Source organism: Rousettus aegyptiacus, unplaced genomic scaffold, assembly GCF_014176215.1.
Source record: "Rousettus aegyptiacus isolate mRouAeg1 unplaced genomic scaffold, mRouAeg1.p scaffold_m13_p_2, whole genome shotgun sequence".
Classification (NCBI taxonomy): domain Eukaryota; kingdom Metazoa; phylum Chordata; class Mammalia; order Chiroptera; family Pteropodidae; genus Rousettus; species Rousettus aegyptiacus.
In genome coordinates, this window is record NW_023416295.1 from 49,172,876 (window position 1) to 49,189,106 (window position 16,231).

The window sequence follows — 16,231 nt, forward strand, 5'->3', positions numbered from 1 at the left end:
ATTTTATACCAATGAATTTCACATGAAACCTTTTAAGAAAATTTCTAGGTCATCATCAAAATAAGATTTGAAATAAAGAGTAGGACTATTACTAAAATGTCTTCTTTAGATATTTTCATTCCATGTTACTGGTCTCCTTTTCTAAACAGTTTCTAAATTTAACATCTCACTATTTTCCAGTAAAAAGCACCATCACCATGACTTAATTCCAGAATACAGACACTGAAGTGGTATCCTGTCCCAAAGTTAGTCACTGGTATTCTTTTCCATAGTTCCAGAGTACCAGATTCACCAGCTGCTTCCTTTATTGTGCTATTCTTTCTATAATGCCAACCAATCTATTTCCTACCATGTATATGCGAAATTTTTGCACATTTAACTATTTACTGCCATAACTCAAAACTTGTATTTCTGTGTACTCTGTAATATAGCAATGATCCCATCTCTTGTTGCATGGCCAAGGTGGACAAATCTCACTGCAGTGAACTCTGAAGAGACCAGCATGACCTGAGGTCATTCTAATTCCTGAAAATCCAGGAAGTATCTTAATGAAGATAGTGGTTTCATTCTCTGAAGATCTGTATTCAATCCTCTACTCTGCTCCTTGAGACCTCTACAGGAATGTATTTTTTATTAGCTTCCAGTGTTCCACTTTTCTCTTTTGACTCTGAACCTTCTCAACACATTCAAATAGCCACATAAGCAGAATGTCCAGCCTTGGAACAGCAAAGGGAAAAAGTCCCAAGAATATTGCCCAGACTCACTAAGACCATATATAGGCGGGTCCAGACAATCAGATTTCTTCAGAAGACTTTTTGTTTTAAGGAAGCTAGAAAAATTAAATAAAAATAAAAAAAGATTCTATATTTATTTCTTTTTAAATTGGGATATAAATCTCTCAGACAGGTTTTAATTGTAATGATGAACTATACTGTGTTGCACAAAGCTTTTTGAGTGTTCCCAATTTTAAAATGTAAGGAGGCCATGAAACTTAGAAATTGGAAGACACAGCTCTGCCTAAAAATACATTAGATAGATGAATGACAAAATCCACTCTGACCAGTGTTCTGAATGGTAGTTGAAGGACTATAGAAGAACAGGTCTCAAACTACATGATCTCAAACATAAAGATCTTTTCCTCTTTCCACAGAGGAAATACCACAGGCATGGTATGACTTGAAACAAATCTGATCTTTTTAGGAAATCCTGAGCAGACAGTAATAAAGTTCCAAATCCTCCCCAACTGGTGAAACTGATAAGAGCAAAGTATGCTTCCTTAGTATGAGTTTGAGGAATACACAATAAGCTTTCTCTATGACTATCTTGTGTCTTTTTAAAACAAAATGTGCATATTTCCAAATGTTACAGGGCAAATCAGTCTACCTAAAACTTGAGAACAGAATGTTCTACTTAGGACAATTCTAAAAGAAATGTTAAAGATTTTAATTAGCAACACATACTAGAAAGAACTCTAGATTTGAAACTAGCAAACTTGAGTTTGAGGCTTAGTTCCCTGATGTGGTAAATATAGCTTCATTTATAAAATGGGAGAAATAGGGTTATTGTGAAGGTCAGAAAAGATTATAGATGACTTTTACCTTTGTTAACCATGAAAACCTAAGTATTAATATTATTGGTCTCTATTCTAGTAAGAATAGAAAGAGTCAATTTAATATTTTATTACTTTCTACACATGTTTGAAGGTAATCTCATCCCATTACTTTTAGAGTGTTAGATGCATAACCTGTAATAAGTGGTAGCAGTTACATATTTTGTCTGTAATATAAAGACAAATATTTATTTAAAACTAAGTTCTTACCATTTTAGATATCATATCACACTATTAATGTTAACTTCAAATGTTCTAGTACAAGTAAAAGAAGTTTCTCAAACATGCCAAATGCTTTTGAAGCTAAGCAGTGCTTAGATTCCTCTAAAGTTTCTTAGTCTGTGTTATTCTCTTCAATTGTCATCTTCTTTCCACTGTCTTTTTCCCTAGAAGGGTATTTATTTTCCATGTTATTTAGACAACTACAGTTTTCTAAAAAAAAAAAAACCAAAACAAAGTGGAAGCAGATGGATAAATTACTGCAAATTAATAACAAGAAATGTACACAGTATGAAAACACATTTAAAAAACAATATATTAAAAACACAAAAACCTTATAATTATTCACTTTAGTGTGAATTTCATGCCAACTATTAAGTGTCCCTGCTTGTTTTGTAGGCATAAGAATTATCAGAAATATCTACTTGTTCTTACCTTTAGATTTGGGAATTAGCTCTCCACAACTGAGTATCCGCACCTCAGCAAACGGTTTGCTAGCTGCATCTGTTTTCTGGTTTTCTATCTCTCTCACAACTTCTTGACCAGAAATCACTTGCCCAAAAACAACATGATGCCTAAAGAGTCAAGTACAGATAATTAAATAAAAGCTTCTTATTTTAAATTAATTTAAAGTAGGTTATAAAATAAATTAAAATAATTTTTACCCATCTAAATGAGGAGTTGGTTTCGTTGTTCTTTTGGAAATCATCAGGCAGAAGAATAAAAACAAAGTCAGAGAAAAACAAAGTTAGCATCTCTAAAAAGGAAAAGAAAATAACTGCATTGGAAACAAAGTTGCAAACAAAGAAATCATATGATATCTTAAAAATAATAGAATTTCATTAACATTAACCTTAAGAAGAATAATATGCAAGATGCTTTTCACACAATAAATTTTCAAAAACTTGTTCTGATAATAAAATACCTACGCATTGTTCAAAACTTACATGTAATTAATGTTGACATTTTGGTGTTATTTCTATCCATCTTTGTTTCTTGCATGTGACTGGGTTCTTATTGAATGAATATTCATGGTTGTATACTGTTCTACTATATGGACATACCATGACTTATCAAACTATTCCACTGGTTTATGGGTTTAACAATAGTGTTTTCAATCTTAACATTTTAAACAGTTAAAAGTACAGATCATAATCTGATAACCCTCATATAATTTCTGTTGAACCTGAACAGAAATGATTCATATTCATAAATTTTTAAATTAGCTGCAAACATTTAAAATTTTGGATACTTTTACATCAAAATCCAGATTTCAGACCTTTCAGAAACCTGGAAGATGTGGCACCTGGCACATGGTAATAACTGGTCGGGCTGAGAGTCTTCTTTAATACAAGGTTTAGTACTTTAGTTTCTTGTCCCAGCAGGCTTTATTTGCTTATATTACTTGCTATAGCCCTTTGAGTTTGTTACCCCTGACATAAACATCACGTTGAAGAAAGAGATCTCTAGTAAAACTTTGGGTAAAACCCCAAATAAGCAAAAAGTACTTTTTTGCAAATAAATTTAAAAGATCCTTTCTTTCTCCATATAAGCCTTAAAGCTTTGTAGTTAAGGCTGCTACTTAAGTAGTTACTAGGATATATTTGTATATTACATTGAAGATGGGCATTGTATAAAAGTTATTATTTTTAAAAATCTCATCAAGGAAGACATTAACCTTTGGTTAAAGCACACAAACACTACAAGAAAAATTCTAACAAGTACATATATTTTTTAAAGTTCACCTTACTTTTAAAACTAATAATGTATTTTTTCCCTCAGTTTACCAGCTATGCTCACCTGAACTTGCTAAAATCACCTAGAAATAAAAAACCTAGGTGTAAACCATGTATTTGTATTACGTGTTATATGCAGTGTACATGTATAACTCACATCTAGATATAGTCAATCCCCCCTTCACAGATTCCAAATCTGCAAGTTCTCTTGCTCACTAGAATTTGTCTGTAACCCCTAAAGCAATACTTAGAGTGCTTTCATGGTCATTCTCAGATCGGTGAAAAAGTATGTTGATGAGAATATGGAAAAATGGGAACTCTTGTACAGTCTTAATAGGAATGTAAAATGATGCAACCATTGTGGAAAACAGTTTGGTGGCTCCCCAAAGAGTTAACCATAATTACTATATGATCCAACAGTTCTACTCCTAGGTATATATCCAAAAAAACTGAAAACAGGGACTCAAACAAATATGTGTATGCCAGTGTTTTGTGCAATATTATTCACGATAGCCAAAAGGTGACAACGACATAAATGTCCACCAACAGATGAACACAGATGAATAAAATGTGTTATGTATATATAATTAAGCTGATATTCAGACATGGAAAGGAATGAAGTTTTGATACGTGCTACAACATGGATGAACCTCAAAAACATGCCAAGTGAAATAAGCCAGATGCAACAGGACAAATATATAATTCCACTTCTATAATTGGAATAGGCAAATATTAGAGACAGAAAGTAGAATAGAGGTTACCAGGCATTGGGGGAAAGGGAAATGGTTAGTCTATAGTTTTGGAAATAGTTTTAGAAATTTTTAAAACTTGTTTATTTTTCAATCAATGTCTTCCCAATAATTTTTAATAAAAAATTTATTTTTCAATGAGTTGACATTTAATATTTTATTATTAGCTTCATATAGCACTCTAAATATAATACTATTGAATTGCACATTTACAAATGGTTAAAATGGCAAATTTTATATGTTACCAAGATAAAAACATTTTTTAAGATTAAAAACTAAAGTTTCCTTTAAAAAAATAGAACACAGGAGAAGTAAAGAAGGGTTATCTAGAAACGAAAAGAGGTAAGGAGAAATAGAGGGAAGATCCGGAGAATATACTCCAAAGATTTTATAAACTTAACAAGGGTTTTGGTTAGCACAGGAAGGATTTTACTTAAAGGAAAAATAATAGTGTTGTTAAGGATCTTGTTAAATTGGCACTTACTGTTGATACTAAACTATACTCTCTTTTGAAGTCAATGAAACAAAATATAAAGGCTTAAAAGGTATAAAAACTTCGGTAAGTAAACTATCAACTTATATAAATTATTAAAATGCATCAAATAGGCACAACAATGTTCACTGCAGTAGTTTGAAAAATGGGAACCAAAACAAATGTTCAAAAATTAGGTTAATTAAATAAAGCACAGTACATTCAAATAATGGATTAACATGGAGTTATTAAAAAGTTAATATTTAGTGACGTGCAAAAGAATTTATATTTTATCTTAAAATTGATTATAGAGAATATGCAATACTCCATCTACATTTTTATTAGACAGAAAGATACTCTAGGGATGGGACTGTTTTTCTTCTTTTTATTTGTGTGGTCTATCTAATTTTTCTACAACAAACTTAATAAAGCTGTTTTCATTTAAAGATCAGAAAGACCTATATATTACAGTACATACACAGAAAAGAGTACTATGCAGCTGCAAAAATGAATGAGAAAGATCTCTATGAACAAATATAAAGGGATTTCCAGGATATATTTTTAAGTGAAAAAGAATAAGCATTACATATAGTATGTTGAGTCACAAAATCACATAAAATTCACGCTAAAAAATACTAATCCAAGTAACTTTTATACATGGCAGTTTAACTACATACCCTGTGTCAATAGACAAAAATAACTATAATTAGATAGTGAACTCTAGTTTATAGGTTACTTTTCACAGTGGAATAGGATGGCAATTTTTTATTTTAGAATTCAGTAAATGAGAAGAAATTTTGAAGATAATGGGAGCCAGGTTTTTCACTATTGAAGAAGAGTTATAAATACAGAATAAGAAAACACTAGAATAATACATACAGTACTGACAGATTAAGTTCTTCTGAGACCAGGAGAGTTTAAGGCTGTTGAAGGAGGGAGCAAATCTGTACTCACTGGTCACAATAAAAAATATGCATTACAGACAAGAGCCCTCATTACAATTTTTTTGGTAGTTAGATTTGGAAAACAAGTCAATGACCATGCTACCCTGAAGAAGCCTGATCCCGTCTGATCTCAAAAGCTAAGCAGGGTTGGGCCTGGTTAGTATTTGAATGAGAGACCACCTACGAAGTCCAGGTGCTGTGGGCATAAAAAAAATAAAAATATAAGGGACTGTACGCTGATAAGGTCCTTGCAATTTGTGAGGTCAACCAAGGGTTGCCTCGCCTGAAAAATAAAATTAAAAACAAAAAACAAAAAACAAAACAAAACTGAAAAACATTAGCACTATTGACTTTGGGGTTACAAATATATTTTAGTGAAGAAGCAAATTCACAAATGCAGAATCTTTGAATAATGAGGATCAATTGTATTTTACTCTATAATTATTTATAGAGAGCTATTATATGTAAATATCCTGTTCCTTGTTAAAAGGATGCTCTCTAAATTTACCATCCATAAATAATTCTTTCCTGAATCAATTACTATTTAGATGATTGTAAAATGATGATTTTTCTAATTCTATCATTACTTTTACATTTATTAGCTGATATTCTACCAAGGAACAGCCTTTCTTTTTTCCATGTTATTCACTCATTTATTATTTTTATCTGTATGGATTCCTGTTTTATTTGATAACCTGATATTATCATTTGTTTTATTGATAACCTGATATTATCATTATTTTGATGGTCAAAATTGTCCTAATTTGACCAGTGGGAACCTCACTCTTTTAAGATGTCTCCTGTATCCTCTTGACAAGTTTTCATCATTTGAAAAGTTTAGCAATACAGCTCAACTCCCCTTTCAACAATTTTCCTCTCTTCAATAATTCTTTGTTCTCCTTCCTTCAAACATTCTTCCCCTTATGGGTCCCTCTGCTACTTCTTAGTGATCGATGGCAAGCACACGAAGAAACAATGCACCAAAAGAGGAATATTTTAAATATTCAGATCATAAACACTTACATAAAGAACTGTGAACCGTTTGTATCTTTTCCTCTGTTGGCCATTGACAAGAGAAATTCTTTGTTGTGTTTAACAGCAAAACTCTCATCTATAGAGAAGCAAAGTTTTCAATTACATTACAAGCATAAACTCTCCCAAAAAAGTCATCTTGACTTTTCTTCATGTCTTGTGTTCATATCATGTGCTCTTCAGTGCCACACAAAATTTAGATAAAGTCAAGTTAAAGAAGAAAGAATCAATATTAACCATTTCTCTTCCCCATCTTTTCAGGCTAAAATATTTCTAATTTTCAAACTCTTGCTATAAAATTCTTTCCATTTACATGTGTCTTTTATTTTTTGGAAAAGATAATACAACTTTCTTTGCTTATTTAAATAAAAACTGAAACTCTCCTAAAAAAGCAAGAGAAATAATTCAGATAAGTTTCTTTTATATTTCATTTGTTTCATTTTCTAGCACAAAAGGGCACATATTATTCTGAGCACAGAGAGGCACTCATTAACTTAATTTCTGCCAAAGCATCACTTACTGCAAAGAGAGCAGCCTTGCCTCCCAAACTCAGATTAGAATGAGAACAAAGTAGAACGTGAAACAAAATTTCAGTGAATCCCAAAAGTGAAAGATGGGAAATATGAAATTATTTCCACAATCACATATTTATAGCTTTTTAAATGATCTTCATATCAATAAAAATTTCTAGAGAGAAAAGTTAAATTTGGGGAAAACATAATTGCCAAATTTTAAAATATCAAAGAGAGTTTTTAAAAATCTTCATAGAAAAATGGACCCACTAAAAATGTAGATATTGTTAATAGGAAATATTGTTGAATCTCCTTTAATAAAGATTAAGACCATTCAATATCCATGTATGATAAAAACTTTCAACAAAATGGGTATGGAGGGAGCACACCTCAATGTAAAAAAAGCTATATGTGACAAACTCACAGCTAACATCATGCTTAATGGTAAAAAGCTGAAAGCTTTTCCTCTAAGATTGGGAATAAGACTTAGATGTTTGGTCTTGCCATTTTTATTCCACACAGTATTGGGAGTATTAGCCACAGGAATCACACAAGAAATAAAAGGCATCCAAATTGGAAAGGAAGAAGTAAAACTCTGTAGATGGCATGATCCAAATATAGAAAACTCTAAAGACTTCACCAAAAATACTATCAAAACTAATGAATGAATTCAGTAAAGTTGCAGGGCACAAAAATTAATATACAGAAATCTGTTGTGTACTTATACACTAATAACAAATTATCAGCAAGAGAAATTAAAAAAGAATCTCGCTTATAACTGCATCAAAAAGCATAAAACAGAAATAAATTTAACCAAGGAGATGAAAAACCTGTACTCTCAAAGAAGTTGAAGGCAACACAAATAAACGGAAAAATATACCATGCTCATGGATCAGAAGAATGTTGTTAGAATGTCTATACTACCCAAAGTAACCTATAGGTTCAATGCAATCCCTATCAAAATACCGATGGCATTTCTCACAGAACTAGAAAAAATAATCCCCAAATGTGTATGGAGCCACAAAAGACCCCAAATAGCCAATGCAACCTTGAGGAAGAACAAGGCTGGAGATACCACGCTCCTTGATTTCACAGTAATCAAAATAGTACCGAACTGGCAATCACAAAGATCGATGGAACAGAAGAGTCCAGAAATAAACCCATGCTTATACTGTCAACTGATCAATGACAAAGAAGGTTAAGAATATCCAATGGGGGGAAAAGACAGTCTCTTCAATAAATGATGATGGGAAAATTGAACAAGAAAATTAACCTTCAGATTACTTGAAGATAGGTGAATATCAATATACTGTTCAATGAATAATCTTATCAATTCAAAAGAAAAATCAAAATAGAAAACATTAAAAATACAATTTAAAAGTAAACGTTTTTACCTTCAAAAAATCCTCCATAAATAGATTCCCCTCCTCGTCCGTTTCCTAAGAATGAAAAACATAGCCTCTTAAACTCCCCAAGTAGTAATCTCTTTGAAGATGCTACCTAAACAAAATACTTATTAGAAATTTGATGCTCGAATGACTTTGAATCAATAATACTCAAAAGTTCATAGCAAATCATAAAGTCAATACTGACAAGAACTCAAATTACCTTCTTTCCCTTATATACAATAAATAGTATGAATATGACAGCCTTTTAAGTTACGTGAAAAAAAGAACGTCCAGATTCCAATGATGATTATATAGGTTTTTCAACAGAAAAAATCTTTTTTTCAAAATTTCTTTAAAATATAATTCCAATGTTTTATAATAAAGTGTAGGTAAAACTTATATTATAGTTAAAAATTACTAGCTGTGACAATATCAGAGACATGTAGTGACTAGTTACAGTATTTTTTTTTTTATCCAGAAGCAAATTTCTGAAATTAATTCATGCATCAAAGATGAAATTATTTCCTATGCTTCCTTTTTATATGTTTCTATGAGTATTTCTAATTGATGAAAAATTAAGTGAGGTGAGAAGAAAATTGGGTTAGTACTTCTAAGACTTGTCTAACTTTGAGATCTATGATATTTAACAAAGAATGTATGATATTCTTTTGTGGGAGACTAAATCTTACCTTCACTGAAGTCACCACCTTGAACCATAAAATCTTTGACAACTCTGTGAAACAGACAACTCTTATAATGTAATGGCTTCTGAGTTGATTTCCCTGTCCCCTTTTCTCCTATAAAGAAGGAAAATTAGTAGGTCATACAGTGGAAAGGAAATAAAAGAAATAATATTAAAATGATGATACTTTTTCACTCTGTAAAATATATCTCTTGAACTATACAGACTCCTTTAAACTGTAGGATTTTCACTCACCTCTGGAATTTTTTAAAAATTCATTTAAAAAATTACCCATGTTTTTCTAGAGAGTGTAGAAATGTGGAAATCAACCTCACATAAAATCCCATTATTATTTCTAAGAATACTTTTATGTCCTAATCGATGTTGCTTAATCTACATAAGAGAAAAGTAATATATATAAAGAAATCTAAAATATGTTAAAAAATTAAAGTAAGTCATAGTCAAGTGGAACCATTATTAGGGCAATTGAAAATATCAACAAACCTGTACAAAGACAACGAAAGTTCTCGCATGTTTTGGGGCACACATCAGAAAATAACTCAAAGACAACTCTTCCAGCTGAAAAAAAAAGGGTAGTTGGTTTAAACTTCTTTACTAATTTAAAATATTAAATGCTCATTTATAAATGTTACATAGAAACATTAATTTTCTTACCCGGTTGATTATTAATGGCAATGTCAAAAAAACATCGAGGACGCTGAACCTTTATTCCCATGGCTCCAATACTTCAATCTATGAATAAAATAGTTTCAAGCAGACAAAAGGATTCCATAAATTTTTGGAAAAAATATTCTGTGGAGCATAAACTAGGAAAGTAGTTTGAATTTATTTTGATATTTACTTCCATGGCATAAATCACATGGATTATTCTTTCTTTCGGGGATCAGTTTGCATTTTGTGAGGCAATTAGAAAAGACACAAAGCTTTAGCCATTATATAATAAAATTTCTATTCTAACAACTGAATATGGAGTGCCACCCCAAACAGAAAACTGTATTAAGTCTATATGATTAATGACAAATTACCTTAAACAGAGAAAAATCAAGGACAAACTAATCCAATCTTTTCGCTCCTAGAAAACAAAAATGAGTTTTGATTAAAATGGTGGTTTTAAAAAGAAAAACATTCAAATTCCTCAAAAAAAAAAATACCATAAATAAATCATTGAGGAAGAAAGTGGGATATTTTAACAGTAATATATGACAGATTTACATTTTCAGTAAAAGCAGATTAAGTTTTACATGAGGCTATTTTCTGATCATGAGCAATAGCTTTTACTGATAGGCTAGTGTAGAGCCAAAGAAATATAAATAAGTAAGCTCCTCTGTGTAACAGTTTTATTTACATAGCAGATAGCTATTATTTAACAGACATTCTTTTGATAAAGCATTTATTTTGAGGACTTGGGTGGGGAATGACAGGGTAAGATGAAGAGCAGAAGAAACAAAGGCACTTAGCGTCCACAACCATGAACTATAAAAACAACAGGTATATCAAAAGAGACTAACTGAAATGTATATGTTTTCCTGAAAATTACCATATCTAACTAAGCTGGTAGCTCATCAAGCAGTGCATGGTATCTTAGGTCCAGTGAGGCTTTGAAAGATCTATATCCTCCATCCTGAATAGATTCATTTTTCTCTTTATCAATTTTTAATTGACATTTTTAATGAGAAAATTGTCCAGTCACACAGTTGTAGGAAATAATATAGAGAGATACAGTGTGTACCTTATCCAGTTTCCCTCGAAGGCAACATTTTACAAAACTGTAGTATAATAATAGGACAACTATAGGATAAAAGCATAAAAATGCTTATCCTACTCACGTTTCCCTGGTTGTACTGGTTTATGTGTATTTATTTAGTTTTTCACAATTTTATCAGTGTATTGGTTCATATATCTACCATCCTTTATTGATTTTACACACCCCACAAAGCACAAGTCAGAATTCTCAACAATAAAAGCAAAGAAGACTTTGTCCAAATTACCAACAATTTGAAAAAGACAAATTATATGTAGTCATTCATTTACTTAATGTTGATTACATGAATTAGGGAATTAAATTACATAATAAATTATGTTGCATTCAAATTGAGCACACTATGGAAAAAGATCCTTTTCAATAAAGCAAAAAAACCAAAACCAAAACCAAAACCAAAAATTGAGCCCAAGTGTGGGTATATACACTTTTGGCATTATTGCATGGAAACAGGAAGAAAATACCATTTTCTCATAATTTCCTCTATTTTTTAATTCTAAGAGATATATATATACTAGGATTTGTTTCACATGAAACGAAACAAAAAAGATAACCTTTCAATTCTTCAGTAGATGATGGATATAGCCTTTCTGAAAACAATAAAAAACAAAAACAGCAATTTTAATATCTTGCCAAATTTGTTGCATTTTTACTTGTATAGAATTTCAATTTCTGCACATTTGAAATTAAGAATATATTAAATTCATATATCTGAAATAACTATCCTACCTTAAAGAAAAATATTAAATTACTTAGTACCTGATTATCCTATATATTCTAAATAATTTTTGCAAAGCCTTTTAAAATTCTCTACTTTTGGGGTAGAGGAAGCTTCAGAGGAAGTTTAATAATTTAATTTCTTCCAAAAAAATTTCTACAGCTTTTTGTTTAACCATAATATCCTAAGTGGAGACTTCTATCTTGCAAAATAAGTACAGTACAGTTAGTACTGCCTAAAATATAACAAATTGTTTACGATTACAGTTAATTTCCTTTATACTGTATTGTTGAAAATAAACCCCAAATGTGAAAACCAGGCAAAAGTTATAAAAGCTCAGAAAATAATCCTTCATTACCCATAACCTTTTACATACTATAATCTCTAATGATTTTCAAAGTTTCTCAATTCCTATAGTTTTGGGCCTTTATTTAAATTGCAGTGAGTACCACCACTAATTTATGGTGTTAGAACACATGAGAGCTACTAGGATACTGATTTGTTCTCTTTTTTGATCTGAGTGTTGCTTATATGAGTTCACTTTGGAAAAATCTTGAGCTATCCTTAGAATCTGCATTCTTTTCAGTATATGTTATATTTCAATAAAAAGTTTACTTTATTAAAAATGTGATATCTAAAACAATACTCTTATTTCTCTACCAAACTTCTCTCAAAACTTGGTAAATGTTTCACTGTTCAACACAGCTGCTAAGCCTGAAAACTTGGAATCATCTTTGGTTCTATTATCCTTCACAGCCCAGTATCTCGATCATTAGGAAGTCAGTTTGACCTTAGCTTCAACGCTTACCTCAATGTTCATACTATCTTTTACCATTATTATTTTTTATCTAGACAACAATAATCTAACTGGTTTTCCTGCTTTTACTTAGTTCTGTACTGTCTACTCACCAAAGAATAACCAGAATAGTGATTCTTTAAAAGTATAAACCTAATCATTCCTCTCCCTAATATTTTCTAATGTCTTACTATCATATTTAATCGAAATGTCTTACCATGGATTTTAAGACCCTAAGCTAGCACTGTTCAATAAAATGAACCCCATAATGTAGTTTAAAATTTTTAGTGGCCACATTTTAAAAAGAAATAGGTTAATTTAAATAATATTTTATGTAATTCAGTATGTCCAAAATATTGTTTCAACATATAATCAACAAAATGTTGAGATATATCCATTTTTATTGGGTACTAAGTCTTAGAATCCAGTGTCTGTTAATTCAGACTAGCCACATTTCAAGTGCTTTATAACCACATGTGGCTCGTGGCTACTGTATGGGAAAGCACAGCTCTAAATATTTTAGTTCTGTTGACTGCTACAATTTCATCTAACATTCTCCTCAACTTGCTTCAGCCATACTAGTATTCTTGCTGTTCTTCAAACATTCCAAGGCCTGTTCCCTTAACCAGTCTTTCACATTTGCTCTTCCCTCTGTGTGGAATGCTCTTACTCCAGATCTTCAAAATTGGTTCATTCTGTCACTTAAGTCATTGCTCAAGTATCACCTCTTCATGGAAATCATACCTGACTAGTATATTCAAAGGAGCAGCCCCTGTAATCCAACACTTTATATCCCTTTACTCCCCTTAACTTTCTTCCCTGTATATAGTGTTATATATGCAGAAGGTACCAGGAGTAGGGATGGAAGTCAGTGGGGTCTTTAACTATAAGGTTTGACGTTTTGCAATGAGAATATATTCATGTGTTCATTCCCCAATTTAAATTAATAAAATTTAAAGATATATCTGCATAGTAAAAAATAAATAGTAAAAAATACATGAAAATATTAAGAGCCTACCTCTAAATAAAAGGGTCATATGTGGTTTTTATTTGTTTTTTTCATTTCCCATGTTTTCTACAACAAATACAGACCTGTAAAAGAAACTCTTTGAAAGAGTTCTCAAGTCTTAAAAAATGTATTTTTTTAAGTGTCTTACTTTCATGATTACTACGGCTGTTTAAAATTTAAGTTTAGAAGATCCTGGGAAATGATTTTTCTTTTCACAAAACCCTATCCCCTCCAAATGGAAACTACAAAAAATACACGTGAATATTTACCTAAACTCTGATTTTAAATAACTTTTCAGGTTCACTAATAATGAAATAAACAACAGAGATAAACAGATTTGATTTTATGAAAAAAATTTCTATTTATTAATGGAAAATTAGAAAGTAAAAAATTGGGGAATATTTTTTCAACAAATATAATGTGTTAATTTTCTTTATAGAACAGTGCTTAGGTATGGGGGCACTAGGACAAATTACTGCACTGACCAGGACCATATACTCTCGGCAGAAAATTAAGCATCCTTAGTATTGACTATTAAATACCAGTCCATATGACAACCAAAATCTCTCACTGTCTCTCTGCCCCAATATTTGAGATCCATGTACCAAACAAAAGCACAAAGGCCACCCAAAGAAACATAAACACACAATTCACAAAAAGTGAAATTAAAAATATAAGCAGCAAGAACAGTTCTCGTAAGCAACTTGGCATTATAGACCAGGACTGTGAATATATTCAAATTCATTCTGACCGTTAACACTTCAGTAATTCAACCTTTTGGAATATCTTGAAAGGCAACCATTTTAAGTGAAATATTTATTGTTTTTTTTTTTTTAATAATAGTGAGTAATTAGAAACAACCTAAGTGTCCAATACAACAGTTAAATAAATTAGAAAATGTTCATATGATGGACTATTACACTCCTATGGAAATATTTTTTAGAAATGGAAACAATGTTTACCAATGTTAAACTAAAAAAGAAACACCAATATTATATGGTTAAAAGTAGACAATAAATCCTTTTAAACTATTAAATATAAAAAATTCACATATACTGTCACTATAGCACTTTTTATAATAGTAAAATAAAAAAAAAATCCAGTTGTGCAGTAAAAGAAATTGGTTAAATAAGTGACATCTTCAAAAAATGGACGATATTCATCTAGCCGTTGGAAATCATATTCATATGTTAAAATTACAATGATTGTATTTTTCACCTATGGAACTGACAAAAAAATATCGACCTCATATATTGCTGCTGCTGCTAGTAAAGGAGTAAACTGATAGTCCCTTGCCAATGTGACAACATACAATATTGTAAAATGCATCAAATACCCTTTGACTCAGTAACGCTACTTCTAGGAATTTACTTTATATATATCCCACACATTTAGAAAATAAGGTTATTCAAAGCACCATCATTTGCAGTAATTAAAAGGCTGTAAACCTAAATGTCTACATAGGAGGGATAGGTTACCTAAATCATATTAGATCTGTATAATGTACATGGCTTTAAAAAAGAATGAGGAAGCTGTTTATGTACTGCTATCTCCAAGTCATTTTGTTAAGTTTAAAAACAAAAAGCAAGGTATAGAAATGTGTATGGACCATTTTCTTTGTGTATTATTTTAAGAAGTAAAAAAATATATATGTATATATAAATATATATATGTGTTTGCTTGTCTAATGAAGAGGCATCTGGTAGGAGAGAAAATGGACAGCTGGGAAAAATAGGTAATATTTTTTTACTGTATAACTTTCTATATGTTTTCAATTTTATACCATATATTATTAAAAGTTATAGAAATAAAACAAAAATTTCCAAAGACTACTCATGAGAATATTCATAATATAGGTGAAAAAAGCAAATTAGTAAGCAGCATTGTCTGTAAAATCCCAATTTTACATATACCAGATGTATATTTAAGAAAGATAGGACACCAAATCATTATATTGAATAGATATTTGCACTACTATGTTCAGTGCAGCATTACTTACAACAGCCGAGACATGGAGACAACCTAAGTGTCCATCAAGAGATGAATGGTTAAAGAAAATGTGACATATATATAATCAGCCACAAAAAAGGGACTCCTGCCATTTGCGACAACATGAATGGACCGTGGGGCATGAAGCTAAATGAAATAGGTGAGACAAAGAGACAAATACCGCATGATCTCACTTAAATATGGTATCTTTAAAAAGGTAAATAAAAAATATATGGATACACACAATGAAATATTCAGCCATAAAAAAGAAGGAAATTTTAACACTTGTAACAACACAGATGGATATCAGGGGCATTCTGCTAAACGAAAGTCAGACAGAAAAAGACATTATAATCTCGCTTATATGTACAATCTTAAAAAAACAAAACAAAAACAAACTCAAAGTCCGGGATGTAATATACTACATGGTGACTGTAGTTAATGACTTTGTATTGTACATTTGAAAGTTGCTAAGATAGATCTTAAAAGTTCTCATCCCAAGAAAAAAAATTCTATGTGAGGGGATGGATGTTAACTAGACATACTATGGTGATCATTTTGCAAAAATACGTACGTCAAGTCACGTACACCTGAAA

The 16,231-nt window shown here is 30.9% G+C and overlaps 1 protein-coding gene and 1 pseudogene across 6 annotated transcripts in view; one reads left to right on the plus strand and one right to left on the minus strand.

Annotated features, from left to right (window-relative positions):
* PPIG (peptidylprolyl isomerase G) overlaps positions 1–16,231 on the minus strand; it is a 43,780-nt gene that overhangs the window by 21,466 nt on the left and 6,083 nt on the right. For 3 of the 6 annotated variants that reach the window (XM_036236593.1, XM_036236594.1, XM_036236590.1), the window contains 8 exons: positions 10,391–10,436; positions 10,019–10,098; positions 9,848–9,922; positions 9,351–9,458; positions 8,668–8,712; positions 6,753–6,840; positions 2,494–2,523; positions 2,264–2,403 (listed from right to left, as the gene is read on the minus strand). In XM_036236593.1, coding sequence (XP_036092486.1) covers positions 2,264–2,403; positions 2,494–2,523; positions 6,753–6,840; positions 8,668–8,712; positions 9,351–9,458; positions 9,848–9,922; positions 10,019–10,079 — 547 coding nt within the window. In that variant the 5' untranslated portion in view covers positions 10,080–10,098; positions 10,391–10,436. Of the gene's footprint in view, positions 1–2,263; positions 2,404–2,493; positions 2,524–6,752; positions 6,841–8,667; positions 8,713–9,350; positions 9,459–9,847; positions 9,923–10,018; positions 10,099–10,389; positions 10,437–11,677; positions 11,714–16,231 lie in introns of all 6 variants that reach the window. The other 3 variants (XM_016165394.2, XM_036236591.1, XM_016165390.2) reach the window with 3 other exon arrangements.
* Positions 5,816–5,934, plus strand: LOC118613981 (annotated as a pseudogene).